This window comes from Apostichopus japonicus, chromosome 5 (genome assembly GCF_037975245.1).
Source record: "Apostichopus japonicus isolate 1M-3 chromosome 5, ASM3797524v1, whole genome shotgun sequence".
NCBI classification, from domain to species: Eukaryota; Metazoa; Echinodermata; class Holothuroidea; order Aspidochirotida; family Stichopodidae; genus Apostichopus; species Apostichopus japonicus.
In genome coordinates, this window is record NC_092565.1 from 9,220,499 (window position 1) to 9,240,098 (window position 19,600).

General features: G+C 34.5%; 1 protein-coding gene across 1 annotated transcript in view; it reads right to left on the reverse strand.

Annotated features, from left to right (window-relative positions):
- The window catches only part of LOC139968159 (uncharacterized), a 63,212-nt gene extending 45,364 nt beyond the window's left edge, over positions 1 to 17,848 (reverse strand). Inside the window, exons 1-7 of the mRNA XM_071972556.1 lie at positions 17,833 to 17,848; positions 17,453 to 17,459; positions 16,767 to 16,868; positions 16,460 to 16,491; positions 15,850 to 15,921; positions 15,593 to 15,661; positions 15,240 to 15,306 (exon numbers count right to left, since the gene is read on the reverse strand). Coding sequence (XP_071828657.1) covers positions 15,240 to 15,306; positions 15,593 to 15,661; positions 15,850 to 15,921; positions 16,460 to 16,491; positions 16,767 to 16,868; positions 17,453 to 17,459; positions 17,833 to 17,848 — 365 coding nt within the window. The remainder of the gene's footprint in view (positions 1 to 15,239; positions 15,307 to 15,592; positions 15,662 to 15,849; positions 15,922 to 16,459; positions 16,492 to 16,766; positions 16,869 to 17,452; positions 17,460 to 17,832) is intronic.
- Positions 17,849 to 19,600: the final 1,752 nt, after the last annotated feature.

Sequence of the window (19,600 nt, forward strand, 5' to 3'; positions counted from 1 at the left end):
AGTAGTGACGGTTTGAGTTCCGCTGGTCGAATCACGTAACAAGTAACAAGTATAACAGACACAGGAAGAATATGGAGACTATATGCGTTAACTTATCCATTTCTCCAACCAATGGCATCGACATGGGGGTGGAGGGGGGGGGGGGGGGTTAAGGTGCATGGTACCCGACCAACAATATGGAATGCTATTGCTCACTAGCCCTTGAAATCGCGTGGTTCATGGCGGCTCATTAGTTCCCACCATTTTTTTCGCAATATATACGGTTTACCATTTCAGAGTTGACATGTTACTACTTTGTGTTTACAACCTCTTAATCTTTTATTTGTACTTTAATTATTCCCGTTACAGACATAAATGAGTTTTCGTGGTAATTCCATGAGGATCAAATTTATTTCTTTTTCAAATACTTCATTGCCGAAGTTTGTTTATAAAGTACGTGGTAAATGTCTCTTCCCCAACAGTAAAGATTTCTATGTTAACAGAGACAGACCGTTTCAATTATACATATCAACGTAAATAGTTATGAATACATGAATGTCATTACGTGATACTGTCGTAAACAATAGATAAATGGGTGTTCAACTGTTAGTCGATTGTTAGATAGATCCATAGTAAGTAAGCCAACTGTCAGAATTATAAATAAATAACTAACCAGTATCTTTAGCTATATAGCAGCCTGGCAATATTCTCTATACAATGCAAAGGTGTAAAGAAAGTGGGTCAGACGGGAGAGCTGCCCCGCCATTTTGAAAAGTGGTGGAAGTAGGGGGGGTGGGGTGGTGGGAAAATGTTTCTCCTCTTTCACTTTTCTAACTAGAGATGCACTCCAAAGTATTGATGGATTTTCAACTATCAATATATTATCAACATTGATTAATTGATATAGTTTCATGATCCTTTGAAATTTCAACTGTTTTTCAAACCGTTGAGAAAAATGTCGAAGGTTGGTTACTAAAAAAGTAGTCGACATGATATTTCGGCAAATTTGTCGAAATTTAAAGGAAATTATTAGACCAAACATTTGAAATGTTGTGTAACCCCCAAAAATAAATAAAAATAACAACAAAAAATAAATAAATAAAGACATAATTCTGATTCGATTAGGTCTAAATTTGTTACGGTATTTTGTTTAATTCATTGTTGCTGTCGGATTTGTGGAAAACCTTCAAATCGCATAAAATGTTCCTCAGCTCGGAAATATCGACCACACAAGTTCAGCAAATTCCTATTATATTCAGTTTGGAGGAAAATTATATTTTACATACAAATTAGAACTTCTTACCAGCCCATGGACCTTCCCCTGTATCTTGTCGTAACAACCGATAAGAGGGTAAGGGAGGTGTCTCCTAACCCCTCACCACCGCCCCTCCCCACCGCCCCCATTCTTTAATGTGCTAAAGAAAACAGAAGATTGAAACTTGAAGGAGATGCGTTGAAGATAAAAACCTGCATTTTGTGCTTGAAAACGACTAAGAAGGAGCAAGAAGTATCTGAGTTGCTGCGGCTTCATGTCCTGTGTAAAGGTCTCTCATGTCTATATCAAAATAATTCCTCTTTGAGATATTTGTATATGTGGTTGAATATCACTATTTAGGACTCTGACATGGCCTAGATAATTTCAGAGTGGCGAAATACATATTTGAATATCACTACTCTATAGGAAAACAATCCCACCCCCCCCCCCCCCTCCAAACTAGGAAAATATCTGAAATCCGTCCCTCCTCCCCCCAAGGCATTGTCTTTTGGAGCCCCACCAGAAGTCGACCCCTTTGTCGGCTATAACTCCTGGTCAAAATCAGTGTACTCGCATCTCCCGCGCCTCTGATTTTATCACATTTATCTCGCGACAAAAGAATTTGATACTTTTCAACTCTATATGAAAACCAAAATTTCACTGTCAGAAAAAAGGGACCAAAGAAAAGAAGAAGAAATTCAGCATCAAGTTTTCAATTTTTTTCAAGCATTCAGCATCTCAAATAAAACACTATCGTGGATACTCTCAAATAAGTTAATACTTCTTCTAATCCTAATAAAGTTATTATTAATCCATTTCTGCTGCTTTGGCAGACTTATTTGTGTTGATTTATCGAGGGTTATGTCTACGTATCTGCATATTAACGCTGTGCACTTACTGTGTGACGAAGGAGTAACTCGTTAGAGGGCGCTATTTGAATATGATTTAAGAGTGAAGTTTAATCTTGTCAAATTATAATAGAGCGTTGTAATAATTAAAAAGCCTCATAGAAGCGTCAAAAGGAGAATGTATATGGTATGATGTTGCCAAAGGTATTTTCTTACAAGAAACAGTGCCAAAATGCCAAGGGAAACGAAATTCAATAAATAACCGATACTATCCGTTGCAATAATTGAAAATATCGCTAACCATTCGTGTATAACATTTCAAAGTAATACAAGCCTAAAGGAGCAAAATTCTTGCTTAAGCGACGAAGCGGCATATTAGCTTTTGCATTTTGATGAGATTAATTTCAAATCAAAGAACTTTAAACAAGTGATGTAAACCCTCCAAGCAAATTTCTCTTTTTACAGACCACTGAAAATGGATCTGTAAGTTTAAGGTAACAACTTCTCAATGACGCAAATAGTAACAGAATAATAATAGCATTTTCAAACAGTAATTCAACACGTTGATTCTCCAAGGAGTTAATGAAATTGATATAATAAATGATAATAATGTAAGATAATAAATCATTTCATAAAAGGAAAGTTCTATAATATGCAACGCATATTCATGTAATTATCAAGGCCGTAATGTGTTTATAGTGCAAAATTTTAATATTGTGTTTTTGGTTTACCATTTTGATACTTTTTATACTGTTTGAACCTTCACACAGTACTCTATGAAATGTTGTGTATGAAAAATGCATGTTTATGAAATTAAAGCGTTATTGCGATGGTTTAAATGAACACTAAATGAAATGACTGTACTTTAACACTGTTATAATTTTATAATTAATCTTTCAAACATTTCTACATAATAACATATTTATACGTACTGGTTTTATTTGTTGCCATATATTTTACATGTGTTAACGTTATCTTACAAAAATGAAATTATATCAAGAAAATAACATTCCCTGGGCCAGGCTCGCAGTTTGTAGACTACAGTGCCCACCCCTCCCTCCCCCCTCCCGATCTGTTCTAAGTATTACACTTTATGATACTGTAACGTGTAACCGTAGGTTTTATGTTATGGGTATGATTTATTCTGTATTTTAAATTTTATTACACGGAAATTTTGCAAGAAGCTGAACGCGCATACAACCGTGGGTGTTAATGGACGTTTCGATGTTTCGACTTTTTGGTGTCGAGATTTCGACTTTTGGTTTCAAGATTTCGACTTTTTGGTTTCGAGATTCGATATTTCGACCTTTTTCGTTTCGATATTTCGAATTTTTCGCCATATCAAAGAGTGACATTATCAATTTTAATATCAATAACATAATGATATTGAACGAGAATTAAGCCCAATCATTACCTGATTAAAATATATTGATTTGAAAGATAAATAAATGATAAACAACGTTCCGACACATCAGCATGTCAGGACACATGTCTCATGTAGTTATATGTAGTAGTTATGTATTCATTTACTTCTCTGGTTGCGGTAATGGAGGTGACATTTGCACCTGTCGTCGCTAAAAATTGTGAATTTTTTACTATGATATAATACTCACATTGTCTTAATGGATGAATGAAGACAGAAGTATAGTCTTGATATGTCAAAATAAAAAAAAATAAAAAATGTGCTAGTACTGTTTCTATAGATATTGTTTTAATAATACCAATCAGCTTTAAAATGTGCTTAATCTCCGGCATACTACTCTATATGTTAAAGTGATGGTGACGTCACCTCCTCAGTCAAGGCCTTAATGTTAATGTTAATCCATTGTTTTTATAATTCTAATAACTCGACTAGTACATATGCTTTAAACTTCATGTAAACAACAGAACATCATTGGAGACATTCAACATCATTTGTCTTTGACCAATTTGTTAATGTATTGTAAACATATTATTTGAGGCCATGAAAGCTTTTATCGTTTATTATAGTGCTTTATTTTGCAACTGAAGAACTGTCCTAATGGTATGTGTGTTTACGTGAGTAATCCAAGCCAACTTGATTAATGATCCTTAGAAACTTAAATAGTCATTTCTCAACAAAATAAACAAATAAACAAAAACGTCAATAAAAGTGTTACACAAGTCAAACTTGGACAAATAGAAAAGTTTTTTAACGATCTAAAATATATCCAAATAAATTTTGTGGCAAAAGTAATTCTTTAAAGTATGTATTACAACCATGTTTTTATATTAAAGGTATGATCAGCAGAGAGATTGCATCTTATAGAGTAGCTACGGCATAACTGGACAAATCATGCAGTATTAACTGATATACGCGTTTAAGCACTTCCTACGCTAATCGTTTCATTAATCAATAAATTGGACTACAAGAGCATAAGAGAAAGGTTGTATTTCAAAATAATAATAAAAAAACACGAATTGCAACAAAACATGAAACTTAACTACTTCATAGTACTTCAAAGTTTCATAAAGAGTGCAATTTCATAACATACTCACATACATGCAAATCGCATATATTTCTGTCGAACTTAAAAACCAAATAAGCTATATATTCTTGTTGTAACAAAGTCATGCAAGTCCCTCTCAATCTTAAAGACGCGATCACCAACAAAACATGTCCGTTGACAGAGATTAATTGGTTTTTAGGCTGTAAGTGACAAGCTTCAATTACAACATTTCGAATACGTCAGTGGTTTCCCTTTTGGTTTTAGCCCCCCCCCCCCACCTCCTCATCAAACTTACGCTTACCCCTTCACCTCCCACACCCGCCCCTCACCCCATCCAAGTTATTGTTGGGCACAAAATCATTAATCCACCTGCACTTTAATTGAATTGTAAACTTGTCCTGACAAGATACATATTGTCTTGTCTCGTGTGAATATGACCGGCGTTAAAAATGACCACTTCGTATATATTTATAATCCTATATCAGCTGAATAATATTTGATTTTACAAACAGGTTGTCATTATTGTCAGCGAGAACGTTATCAGTAACAAACAATACATCAGAGGAATTGAAACATATCCATCTTTCTGTTGACATCCCGCCTCGCTCTAATTTAGGTTTAAAGTGGGAGGGTGTCTGGTAGAAAGGTATATTGGTGTTTGATATGGAGTTGTATGTATGTGTGTATGTATGTATTTTAGATCCTCCTGCAAGCAGGAACTCGCGAAGAAGCCATCATTTGCTTATCAAAGCTGCAAGCTGACCGAAGTCAGTTCTTATATTCATATTTCGTCCATGGTTATGAATTGTCAACTGTCAACAACTCTGTAACTGGACGACATACATTAATCTTGGAGTGACTCGAACTCGGGACCTTATGATTGGAAGGCACCAGCGGTAACCATGGCTAACACTGCTTAGTATGTATACTCTCAACTGTATAATATATAATACTATATATACTAAAATCAAGTCAAAAGTAAACATATATAAGAAAAAAAATTGACATGTTCAAATATCAATGATACTTTTTCAACAAATGTTTCTGTGTAACTGTTTATCTTTATGTGTATGCTTATTGATAACTGAACGTCAAATATAAACGACCATATACATTTAATACACAGTTTACCACGACTCAAGCCATTCAGTGGCAATTTTTATTCAAATTCGAAGAAAACAGTTTTTTCTGTCCTCTCTGGAAAAAAAAATGTCAGTCTTCATTGTAGAACTTTTGATATTCAGAGGAATCCTCCTCCATTCAGACCATTCCTTCATAAAAAAAACTTCCTTTTAAAAAAAATGTGAAGGTTTATACTTCTTTCTCGCAGCTGTATTCAGACCCCCTCCGTTTGTCGCTTTTTTTCAGACGATAACGTTTTTCCATAAAGATTCTCCGAGTGTCAATCTCATGAAAAAACGCACATCTAGTTAGTTTCTCAAGAACACCCTCGATTTACGCATTTAGCTTCGGAATTGACAGACGACCATCACTGCCAAAATCCTCAACCGCTCTGTTTTACAAAGACGTATCAAGAATATCTCGTTAAAATAACCTGTCCTAGAGAAGTCGCTTTCAGTTTTATCCTGTCGTAGGCCCATTTTCTACAAGTCTTCAGCGCAGTTTTTTAACTTTGCCAAAATAGTGCTATTGAATTCCCATGGTCTGTGCTTCAAGTCTATTTCATTTGAATGGTAATTGATTCCTGATTAGAAATTTCCCTTCGAAAGACTCGGGACAAGGTACCATATTCAACACATCTACTTTAAATAAATGCAGCTATCACTCACAAGCCGTATAACTCTCGTGATATTTCGCGATGCGTGACTTTTCGGATAGGTTTTTCACAGTTGTTAATTTTCGCAAATCTCCGTGTGAAATTTGGCCAATTCCTTAGAGGCCCCAACAAACGAATCGCCCTCCAGCTTGCATCTTTCAATTAACTTCTTCCTTCTTGTTGAATTTAATGATTTCTAATTCCCTGTTTCCCTCTCAAATGTAGAGGGAGTGAAATAATGTAACGAAGATGATAAGGTTGTCCCAATGGATTCAACTATGTGTTCCGAAACCGGTTTTGCGAAATTGAATCTGACAGTATCTTTACGTCATGGCGTTGAGCTTTACCGTCTGTTTGTTGCGTATTCATTAACACTCGATCAAGGGAGGCGAACTATTCATATCCCATTATGTATATCAAAAGGTCAATGAATGTGTTTGTACAATCATGTTATCCTTTTTAAAGCGAATACCTAAAAAAAGAAAAAGGAGACACAAAAAACTTGAGAAGAAAAAAAAATGTTGTGCTTATAAAATTATTCCATGATTTCATTTTATTCTTTTCGAAAGATATTATGATAATATAAGAAATGGAATTAGCAGCAAGTGTTCTTATGTTGTTCGTTCTTCTGTTATCTACAGTAAAGTACCATATTAGAGCAACTGGTTCACTTTTTTTGTTACATTTTCAAGTGCAGCGTTTACAATTGGTGAAGTCGAGAATGTTTATTACATTAATCTCTCATCACGGAACAGGGCCACTCCCAGCTCACTTTCTACCCACCCCTAGTGGAGCAATCCCCCACCCCGCTCCCCCAGTATGTTTCCCCAAAGTATAAAGATATTTCTTTTACTACAATGAATAGTTCTGATTTATTAAGCATAATTTTTTTCATATTTTGACCAAATTTTGCAAGCTTCATTCTCATATATTATCGTAATTTTGCTCTCAACTTCATTGATAACAAGATCGGGCCGAACATTGGGCTTTAGACTGCCGAACAAACTGACAATTTTTTTTGCTCAATTGTTTTTATTTCATTTCATTTGCAAAATGATAAATATTTCCATCCCAAGAGTAACCTCAGTAACCTAGAACCAGCTATATACCCAAAGAGAAATGCCTAACATCAGTGTTCCTTTGGGATTAAAACAATTATAGATATATGTTAATGCGCGTAATTTTTTTTTAAAGCAAAAAGTCCATCTTGTTGGAGATCACCTTTATTAATCTAATTATTCAATTAAGTAAATCATATTGGACAGTTCACACTGAAAGCATTACTTTAAATACCATAGTACGAAATAGATAGGATAGTTACAATGACTGATCTATAGGATTTTATAATGGAAGGGGTGGATAAGTGTCTCTGCAGACAATTTAAAGCTTTATACGTCAACTGTTGCATTCTCTATGTAGAGTTTAAATTAGGTCATATAATTAGGTCTAAATGCAAGGTTGTAATAATAAATATACTTTTCAATGTTTGTGTTAGGTTGAAAAGGGCGGAGGAAGGGGGGGGGGGCGTAAAACCCCTTCGACCGGGACCGCACCTGGTTTCTTTAACTTTTTCTCATGTGGATACTAACTTTCCTACGTACTTTCAGGGTGTTGATATACTGTTGTTCTACTTTGTTCGATAATTCCTCATTGTCTCAGTAAATATCAACATAACATATATAGATTCATAATATAATTTTTATACTGACAGTTGAAACTTTCAATTTTTCACAGCGTGGTGCTTTTCTTTAGTTGTCGAATTTAAAAAATGCAAAGAGTCTTTTATTCAAGTAGTTTCTGTGATTTGTTTTTATTTAATTTCGTGGTTTAGAGAAGAAACTTCCCACAACCGTTAAACGTTCCCATCGACATCCTTATATGTTGAGTAAATGGGATATTCCCGTCGGACTCACTATACGTTAAAAACGGAGAGAATTGCCCAGTAAGCCGTGTAATAACTTTTTTGATCGCTTTTGACAATTAACGAGAAACCCAGATGAGATGAAAATGTTACGAAAGACAAAAGCAGAAAGAAATTAGCCATCAATCTTTTAGAGGTTTATCAGTTAAGATGTAGAACACGTATGAAATAGTTAAATGATATATGTGCATATTATTAATATTAATTAACAAACTTCGAACTAATAAGTTTAGTTTAATTACTACTACTACTAGTCCTACATTATCTATTCATTTAGTTCTATATAAACGAAAATACAAACAACCAAGAAACTGGTTTTTACATAATCGGCAACATCTGCCTCTCCTCTCTTCATTTTTTTGCTCAATGAAGCGGAAGAGTACCCTTCTGATTTAGCACCCACCCTGCTCCAAAATGTCTTTCTTGTGTATTTAAACCCTCTCATCTTCAGTGGAATAAATTTCCCAAATACCTTAAAAAATATCAAAACGCCCAACAAAGTACCTTCGTTTTACGAGCCTATTTTTTTTCTTCTATAGTCCCTCTATACTCCTTCTCTTTACTTTTCTAGACACGCGACAAGCGAGGCGGTACAGGACGGTTGTGTAGAAGATGATCCCTAAGGGACACGCTATGCCCGTATGAATATTAATGAGCGGAACGAAACGTCACGGAAGGATACCCATGATAGGGTTTGGCATACCGAGGCGGTTGATGTGTTAAGTTGGTAATAATGCGTCCAGACAATTTTCAATTGAAGAAGCTTTTCCTTGGCTTGACTTTTCTCTCTCTCTTTTTTTATTTTTTTTATTTTTTTATCGTGGGGGGAAAAGATTTATTTACCGTCAAGAGAAGGATATCAAAAAAAGTTAACTTGGAGGGTATTAAATATTGAATTTCACAAAACGGGAAGAGAGATATTCCCCTAGAGCACGTTGTCACTTAATAGGAACGTTCAGATTGGGTGAGTTTTAGTTAAAAAGTTGTTAAAGGCAAACAAAAAGGTTCTACGTTATTATGACTATTGTTTTTTTGTGATGAGCTCTGAGTTTCCCGATAATTGGTTTTTTGTACACACGGGGAGGAGACGAAGAAAATATTTTATCTCCTTGTGTATTAAAGATGTCACAGGACTAATTTGTCTCGACTCATAAGAAAGAGAGAGAGAAAGAAAAGAGAAAACGTAATAGGCTGGGTAACATTTCAAAGTGTCAGGTTCATTTGCAGTGATGTATAGCTCGAAAAAAAATAGAAGAACAAAATACATCAAATGACAATACATTTCACGGAATGATTTGTATTAAAACTAATTAGTCTTGGAAATTTTAGATTGACTGTTTGATGAATAACTGAGGTATAACATGTATGGAAAGTAGTATTTGTTTTCGCATTGGGAATTCAGCTGTAATAATAAAAAGAAATTAATTTGCTATAAATAAATAAATAAATGAATAAAGAATCAATGAAAAAATAAATGTTATGCAATCATGGAGGATATTTAATATGTTTAACGAAATTCGAATGAAAGTGTCAAGTTTTCTCGAAGAATAAAAAAAAAAAACACAAATACAAATACAACCTAGACACACAGGCAGACGGACGGACGGGCGCACACACAGACACCACAAATAATGATAACATTATGGTTAAAATGAAAAGTAGAATTAGACATTTAAAGGGGGGTATTTATGTCAAAGATCACGTGATATTGAGTTGTACTATAAAAATATTTCATACTGCCATGTATGAGACCCCTTCCCCATATCTCAATGTAGTATGCCTATAACTCGTTAAATATGGTTTTCTGAAGTTAAACCCAATATTTTTTGTTTATTATTCAATGAATTGATTTGAAGTAAGTGGTCTGTGATGTGCTAGTGATTCACACCCCCCTTTCTCCCCCACCCCCTTTCTCCCCCACCCCCTTTCTCCCCCACCCCCTTTCTCCCCCACCCCCTTTCTCCCCCACCCCCTTTCTCCCCCACCCCTTTCTTTTTGTTGTTGTAAAAATTTTTGCTTGTTTATTCTGGAAATGTGAAATGCTATATAGGCAACTTAGAAAATGTGCTTAGCCATCATTGTATCAAATGTTTTACATTTAATTACATTTCATTACATTATGTTGCTGATGTTAGCATGATCTCTACGACAAAAACCCCACAAATAATGTTGTATTTCAGTAAAGAAAATGTCCTCCTTCTCATAGCTCAATTTGTAACAAAAAATGTCACTGATATACATTTTGCCATTCTTGACCGGTTTTAATTACCTTTTGTTAAATCTTGTGGGGTAGTCATTAGATTTCCAATACCTTTCATGCGTAAAAGACAATATTTTGTATTGCACTACGGGTATTGAGTCGTTTTTTTTGTAAACCGGGTAGCCGATAATTCTGTTGATATTTCATATCTGACGGAGCAACTCCATCAACATATACCAACGTGAATATCGTGTTGAATTGTATAACTCGATTCATAGACAAGTATTCTGTTATGTATTTATTTCGTAGATTAAAGAGGTCAGTCTTATTAATTCAATTATGATAGCAAGGAGGGCGTATTACCCAAGTGTGATGATTCGGCTTGGCTTGCCTATCAAAAAGTGGTAATTCTTTGTAAATTATCATATTCAAAAGCACCAGGGGTGCACTCTGTATACAATATCTGAATAATGTTTTTTACCAAAGTATTTCGATTCACATTAGCGCTCCATATAGGCCCTATATGACAAACATTAGAATACAGAATATGTGTCTTTTCCCCCTCAATTCACATTATCGCCCCCTCAATGAAAATCAGATTAGATTTTATGAATTAATGTATCTTCGTTTTGTATAACTAAAAGACTGTTTATTTGCTTTCTGAAAATCATTTAACTATATATATACCCAACCTCCTCTATTTAAAAAAGAAAAGAAATAAATAAAACTATTTAAGTTTTGATGGTAAGGTTGTTATCGTTCCTCATGTTTGTGTCCTTTACTCTCCTTTCTATGTCTCTCTCATAAGGTGATTCATATCGCTCTAGGTTGCAATGGGGTACTTGGGGTAAACAAATTGTATTGTAATCCTTATGGGGTACCAGCGTGTAATGCGACGTGTTCGTGATGTGTTCGATTGGGGCACGACGAATCAATAAATTTTATTCTTCTTTTAAAGCTCTAAGTGATTCTGTAAGTGTGACAAGCTTGAGGCCAGTATATAGATAATGAATCTAGTACGTTATGATATCAACTAATATGATTATTATCAATAATAATAATAATGTTTACCGAAGAACGAGAGGCACACTGAATACTAACGGCTTATACAATAATGTGTATTATCAATGAATAATGAAATGATGTGGATTATCGATCAAAACATATGAAACTTACTATCGATTATATCAACAAGGAGGGATATTACGTGGATTATGTCGATAAATACGGTATAGGAAATTAATGATGATAATAAAATACTAGGAAACCGACATGTATTATCAACGAATACGGCAGTAATGTGCATTTTCAATAAATAGGAAACATTTTGAAATAGTTAGTAAATAGAAGAATTATGTGGATTATCGATAAGAATATATAAAAACAAAATTGATATCGATTCTCAAGAATGTAGTTTATTAAAGAGGGTAAACTCATGATTGTGCATTATATCAATGAATAAGGAAATGATGCGGGTTATCGATCAATAGGAAAGAAAATGAGGAATATTAATAAATAGGATAAGATAAATAAGATTGGTTATCCAAAAAAAATATCACTCGATGTTGATTATTGACAGATAAAATTATGATTATATGGTCCCTTTTAAAGGAACAATATTAACTTTTTCATCTCACTGCGCTTGTTTTCAAATTTTCAATTACAATTTATCAAAATGTAGACAACAGTTATTCTAATCAGTTCTTATTGATTCATTCTCTCAAATCATGGAATCCTGTTAGCTTTGTTTCATGTTAATAGTCCGAAAACAACACTATACCATAGTGAACTGCACTAACAGGCTATATACATGAATGCTGACGAAACAAAAATTTCCGAGCGGAATCCGGGAGATCTTTGCCTTTCACTTATCAAGTCTCAAACATTTACGAGGAATGTCTAATTAAAAATTGCGCCATCAATCACCCCCCCCCCCCCTCCTACTCTCCACGGTAATGTCACTTTAATATGCAGACATGAAAACGTGTTAACGTTTTAGGAAAATAATATCGGGCTGGAAAGCCTTTATTTAACGATGGCGCTCATTAGCCATATGTACATGTATAGGCAAGCATTCGCATTCAGTCAGACAACCAACATAGCTTATATGAGGGGAAACCAACACAGTTCATAATCGATGGATTCGCAAAGCTCTGAATGTGTCAAATTTTGACTCCAACAAATCGATATGTGGACATCTCAATTATATTTATATAATTTGCTAGTTCCATATACTTTACACCTCTACCTGCTACGCAACGAATGCTCACTAGAGACCCTATAGTAGGACTGTAAACACGCACAGCGCCATCTTTTATTTTATTTTTTACCGACGGTGGTGTCTCATATTTTTTTGTACCAAAAGGCTTTCGATTAAAAACGTCAATTATAGAAGAAGAAGAATATTATAACAACAACTTTTGAGTTTGATGAGGAATTTTCATAGAAGTTAGAGGGTTTTACAGACCGAACTTTGTGCGCAGCAGCAAATCAAAATTCATGGCGTTCTTCATATCGTGAGTGAGCGCGTTAGCTGATTTAGCTGATGATTATGATAAATTCCGTCTCGATTACAATTACGCGTACTATACGGCGTGATGAACCATAAGTTGGATCTCTCTTACACTCACTGAAGTTACTAATCATTTTAGTATACCCCTCCCCGCCCCAACCTTGACCCTTATCGAGGTATATATATATATATATATATATATATATATATAAATATATATATATATATATATATATATATATATATATATATATATATATATATATATATATGAATGAATTATGCATTATGTGTACTTTGACATTAAGTGTTCTTGAAGTACACATAAGACCACCCCATTCACATTAATGTTATTTCATGACACATCAACATAGGTAACATGGAACAACCTACTAAAACAACATTTAAATATAAACTCCAGAAATGAATACTTAGGGTAAGGTGAAAACTTAAGTACACCTAATATTTTGTGCAAATGTAGTGAACGATATGTGTATTAAGTGTACCCCAAAGATATAAGTACACATAACGTTTGATGTTCATGTTGGGCATTAAGCGTACCATAGCAATATAAGTACACATAATATTGTATGTTACTATGTTCATAATGGGGGTTAAGTGGACCTCAGAGATTTACATACACATAACGTTTGATGTTCATATTGGGCATTAAGTGTACCATAGCAATATAAGTACACATAATATTGTATGTTACTATGTTCATAATGGGGGTTAAGTGGACCTCAGAGATATAAGTACACATAGTGTACTATTTAAGTAGAGATAATTGTCCACTTAAAACTGCACAGCCCTTTCATCCTCAGACTTAGGTGTCCCACACAAAAGAAAAAGAAGAAAAAATGGGATATAATAGCAATTCCTATCCCATCATGTACTATGACTTACTGAAATGACAGGCTGGCAAACAAAAAATGAATAACTTTGCTATTGTTTATCAGATTTCAATGCTGACAACTCCCATGATTAAACATCTTCCACTGCCCTGTTTTACATAGTGCAGTTACAAATAACCATCTTTGAAAAAAATACTGACAAAAGTAAGTGTGTCACATGGATTGCTGTACAAAACTCAGTATACACCTTTCTTCAGGAGAGAAAACAAGAGTTGTATGGTTGTGGAATATGTAACAAATTTATTGCTCAAAATTGCATACAATATAAAACAATATGAAAAACATTAAATCTACAATATTTCCATTGAAACTAAATATGATCAATTGTTCAGTTGGAATCTTTAATTGTTTGCAACATCCAAAACATTTTTTTATTTTATTTATGATTATTCAAATATTTGTAACCAGTTACAATAATACTCTCTAAAACTTTATTTAGTATATAATTTTCAGCAATTTGGCAAGGAAGTCGAGTTTAAACAAGGAAATTTATCAGAAATGTTGGAGAGCTAGAACTAGTAATTTATATTCTCTTCACTCAAATGTACAAAACAAGAAGATCATCATGCAACTCTCAAAGATGAGAAACTTAAATCCATAAGTAACTGCAAACACTCATGTATCTATTAAGAAATGTACCAATATGATGGCACACAATATATAATGTCCTCTGTAAGCTTCTAAATCAAAATGCAAAAATAACCATTGAAGCATAATTGTAAGTGTGCCTCATGTTTATTCAGTGTGTGAAGTCATGCCCTCTGTTTGGTCATTCCTGCATGTGGCATTGAGAGTTCCAGGGACCTCACTTGCATTCCAGATCTGCGTAGAGTCAGTTGTGACCAGATACCTTATATATACACCTAATACTATACCTAATACTACAAATGAGAAATTCTTCAAACGTTTGTTGTGAGCCACAAATGGATCCATTAATATTTAGTTTCTTTAAAGTTTTGGCTTGTAGCAAATTCTCGAAAATCTGTTAAAGCTTGGATGCTTTTACCAAATTTGCAAAGGTTGCTTTTTCCAATTTAAACGTGTTCGTGTTAATACATGAATATGAATAAACGTATGTATTCACACATAAACAAATGTAAAACATTGTACATCGAAGCAAAGGTATATATTGTACTAATTCATAACATGAATAGCAAAAACAATAGTGATCATATACTTGTTATAGCTTGTGTTCACCAAGTGTAATTTCAATCCAATTTATGTTTACAAGCTTCACTCAAACATGCACACAAACAGCAAAGGTTGTAAGCATCAGACAAATTCACACAATCACACAACCACCCACACTTGAGTGCAATGATTTCAATGTTGTCTTTGGCATCATAATCCCAAAGCAAAACTTACCTGTAGAGTGCATTATCACCAGTACTGTAATCTTCAGGTTCACTGTTGCTTGGTGAGTCAACCATGCCTTTAAAAGGAGATATAACATATTATACATTTTGTAGAGGATAATGCATTTATTTTGCTTCATAAAATGAAATTTTGCATGGCGGAATGTTCAAAATAACAGCTATCATCTCTGGAAAACATCAAGGGATGCAGTCAGTGACACCATAAAAGAGCAGTTTACAATGGTAAATATACCATACATGACGATTATCATTGTAACATGTTGGCACAAGCAAAGTCATGTACCGTACATACACATACAGTATGAAAACATTGAATTAAGATGTCCAGTCTGAATTTCTTACCATGAACTTTCATCAAGGAGCTCAAAGACTTCACTATCGCCACTGTCATACTCTTCATGTAGTCAAGATCTGGAGGAAGTTAATGACAATGTCAAGACAATTACATTATGGACTAATGTTTTATACACATACTACACACTCATCCAAATTTGAAAGGTACTACTCCACTTACAATTTACATCAAATGCAATAGAAGATGTGCTTTTCCTTAGGATGTACTTAGCTAGAAGAATATAATAAAATCAATGTTCACATACCATTGTCTGATTCATCAGAGGCTATAGGTGATGACATAGGGAATGTCCCATCACCATGAACTGCTTTTGTCACTGAAAGAGAAATACATGACATATATTTGGAGAGTAAAGGGCTTAAGGTAAAACTTAAAATCCTTTTTTATATTACTGGAATAAAAGCCTTTGTCAGGATATGATGCTAAAATGACCTCAAGATTAACCAAGCTTTCATAAGCTAAAGCTGAAATATACACATACTTGCAATGAGTTGACTAATAGAATTAGCTAATATATGATGAGAAACATGAACACTTTACTGGTTGCATAAGTGAGTGACTGACTGAGACTTATTTTAAACATACTTGTCCTTACTTTTCATACCCTTACCACATGGCTCTCTTCCTCATACCAATGGACTCCTGTGCCCAATTACTTTTCTCAATCTCAACATCTCCTAAGGTTTAACAATAACCCTTGTATTGCTAGTTTTAAACCCAGCAGATTTTGCTTGGGATGCACTTTTGGTCCATGCTATTTTGGAGATGTCTAAAGGAGGACTTTAGTGACTTCAAATGACCTTTGAACCTAACAAATCCTTAAAAAATTGCTCTGAAATATATAAAACACTCACTGGTCTTGGGTAAGGTGTCTTGTAGTGTTGAGCTGTGAATAATAGAAAAAAAAGAGAATGTTGTATTTTGGATCCAGTCGCTTTTTGGAGGGCGGTCTTTGCAAACTCGACATAATATATGGCTCTGCCGGAACCAACTATAATATATCTCTATATGAGCTCATCTATGTTCCCTCAATTGAGGGGTCTTGAATGAGTCAAGCATTTAAATAAAAAGAAACGCAGTCATTGGCTGAGCCCTCTCCTAACAAAAACGAAGGTTGTGTAGGATGGTGATTGGACACCCAAATTTTAGGGAAAATCTTACGGGAAACCAAGGTTGGAACATTCAGGATACTTTTGGAGGTAAAGGTACACTTGTTGCAATCTTTGACAATAATCATTTGCATCTGATTTTAGAAATAAGGATCTGAATTTGTGAGAAAAAAGACAAACCAAAGAAGAGATTCAAAATATTGCATTCATTTAATATGCTTTAAAAAATAAATGCACAAAATAGACCTTCAATGACTGTAGTTGGTATCAAGACCTCAGTACGTCTCCTTTTTTTCCCAGTAACTAAGGAACTGGGTTCACAAAATTAAACATAGATATGGAGTTCTCACAGAAAAACTTGGAAATGAAATCAAAATTCTGTTTCAAACTTGATGTGTGGTACAGTTGCAATATATATTGAGAATATGAACAGATCACGAACAAATAAAACTATTCTAGCTGGTATGTTACAAATGAGGCCATCATCTAGAACGAGTTGGATTTACAAGGTTTACTGTTAGAAAATGAAACTGCGATGACATACAATCATGAAATTCATTCTGGACGCAGCCTGATAGGACAACTTTGTTATAAACTGTACATTCATGCTTCAAAGCTCTCGTTCCGACAGTATGAATATCATGTTTCTATCAGCATGACATGAGAGGGAGTAAAGAGTGGTATTTAGCATTCATAGAAAAGTGGCCCAATTGGCTGCTGACTACTGACTATTCAAACCTAACCCCTAATAAAAAGAGAATTTTTGTATTTCAAAATAATTGAAGGTATTTTTTCATACTGCTACTTATTACTTTCAATCATATGAAACACAAAAAAATAAATAGGTTGACTATAATTTGGAACTTTACTGCTATACTATATACTATAAAAGTGCAGATTTGAGGGTAAAATAAAAATGTCCTATAGATAGAGCACTTTTTTTGGCATAAAAATAGCCTAAACAGTTGCAACAAAATTCCCTGACAACTGGACCTTTCAACATTGCAATGTGTTCGTATTGGTTTAGGGTACTTATATGGTGGGATAAATTTTGGATAAACTGATTAATCTATACTATCTAAACTTTCATGTTCCTGTAGACATATAATTAGACTCACCATTGTGAAATACCATTATATCGAAGAAAACATAGGAAGCTCCCTTTTGATGGTTGATACTCTTGTTCAGGTCGCAAAGCTATTTTTGTAGGAAATAAGGTTACCCCTACACTCCAGGAGGAAATCGCCCTTGGAGAACGTTTTAGCAGCAAATGTACTTTCTCCTGAAAGAATTTAATAAAGTATATTGTATGAGCAGCACATCTTAGACATTCAATGACACAGTGCCCGTGCAGTTCTTCCTACAAAAGGCAAAACCAATAATGCCAGTACCAGTGGTAGAGCTACTGCAGTAGTAGTACTACCACTGCGAGGCCCTACAATAATCTGAGGTCTGTTATATACTATAGGCCTATGTAGCCTAGTATTATATGTTACTATACTATAAGTAATATTGGATATAAAGCCTGATAAGCCATACCGCTGTATATACTGTATATCATCATTCTCTATGTAGTATAGGTCTCGCTTGCTTCTCTGAATTTCAAGTTCTAATTTGCACATGGATAAATTAAAGTTGCAGGTAACCACAACGACTATCTTGAGAAAGTTGAGATTGTATGATGGAAAATTATCTCAGGACTATAAATTAATGCATCTATAGTGTGTTCATTATATATAAAATTGTACTATTGAAGTACAAATGTTTCAGAGCTACGTAGCCAGTGTGGGTGCAATAAACAAATGGTGAGCACATGGTTTCCCTGAGGTCATATATCTGTTACTATTTTATTGTATCTCACATGGTGTATTAATCCATTCTGAGCACTGGAAGGGCCCATTTAAATGAGTTGTGTTTGGACTTTGGAGCCTACTAAAGTATTCCACTGGTTAATTTAACAATAGAAAGCAGTATGCATATTGTAGTTGATTAGATTTCCTAGAACTATACTTGAACTAGGCAGTGTTAATATATGCCCCTGTAGCATGGTCACCTGTAATATAGCGTTCTTAAAGGTTTCTTGTATTGGCCCAAATTAAGCACAATAACACTAAGAAAGGAAACATGAGTGCAGGCTAATTTGTAGCCAGTCTAAACTTAATTGGGACCAATACAAGCCTTGGAACATACTATTTTATATTTATATATATTACATTATTGTATTAAAACCTTTCCCCTTCCATGGTCAATGTTAGAACTAGGCAGGCCTAGGCTAAATCCCTAATTTGCAATTGACCATAGAAATTTCTGCTAAGATTTCATGTCTTTTTCCCTCTAAAACCAACCGCGAAAATTGCGAAGCTAATAATCAAACTATATATCCTTGAGAATCAGAAAAAATATGGAGTAGGTCTTACTGCTGTGATACTAGACCTGTGGTGAAAGAGCAACTTGAGTAAACTAAAACTATTGGACCTAGCGTTAGTATTGCGAAATCACCATAGGCTAGGCCTAGCCTCGCACAATAACTGCAGTGTTAGCCTTAGGGCCAGGCTAGGGATACTTAGAACTAACTTACACAATCATCTTTCCTGCTTAGCCTTAGTGTTAGTTGAAGAATGTTGATATTTAACCTTCAGATGCTCCACCGGCGACAAATCTGCATATATTAGTAAGGCCTTTATCTTGTATGAAGCCCGCACTATAGCCTATGCCCATATAGTAAAAGTCGTAGGCATAGATGTATGGGATATGCGTTCGGGCGCGTAGATCGTCGAGTATGTACTTACATAACGTATGTACAATGTCTGTACGGATAAATCACATTAAGCGCAATTAGTGAACTTGGTGGCGCACGTCTCACATGAAAAGATTTCTTTTATTTCA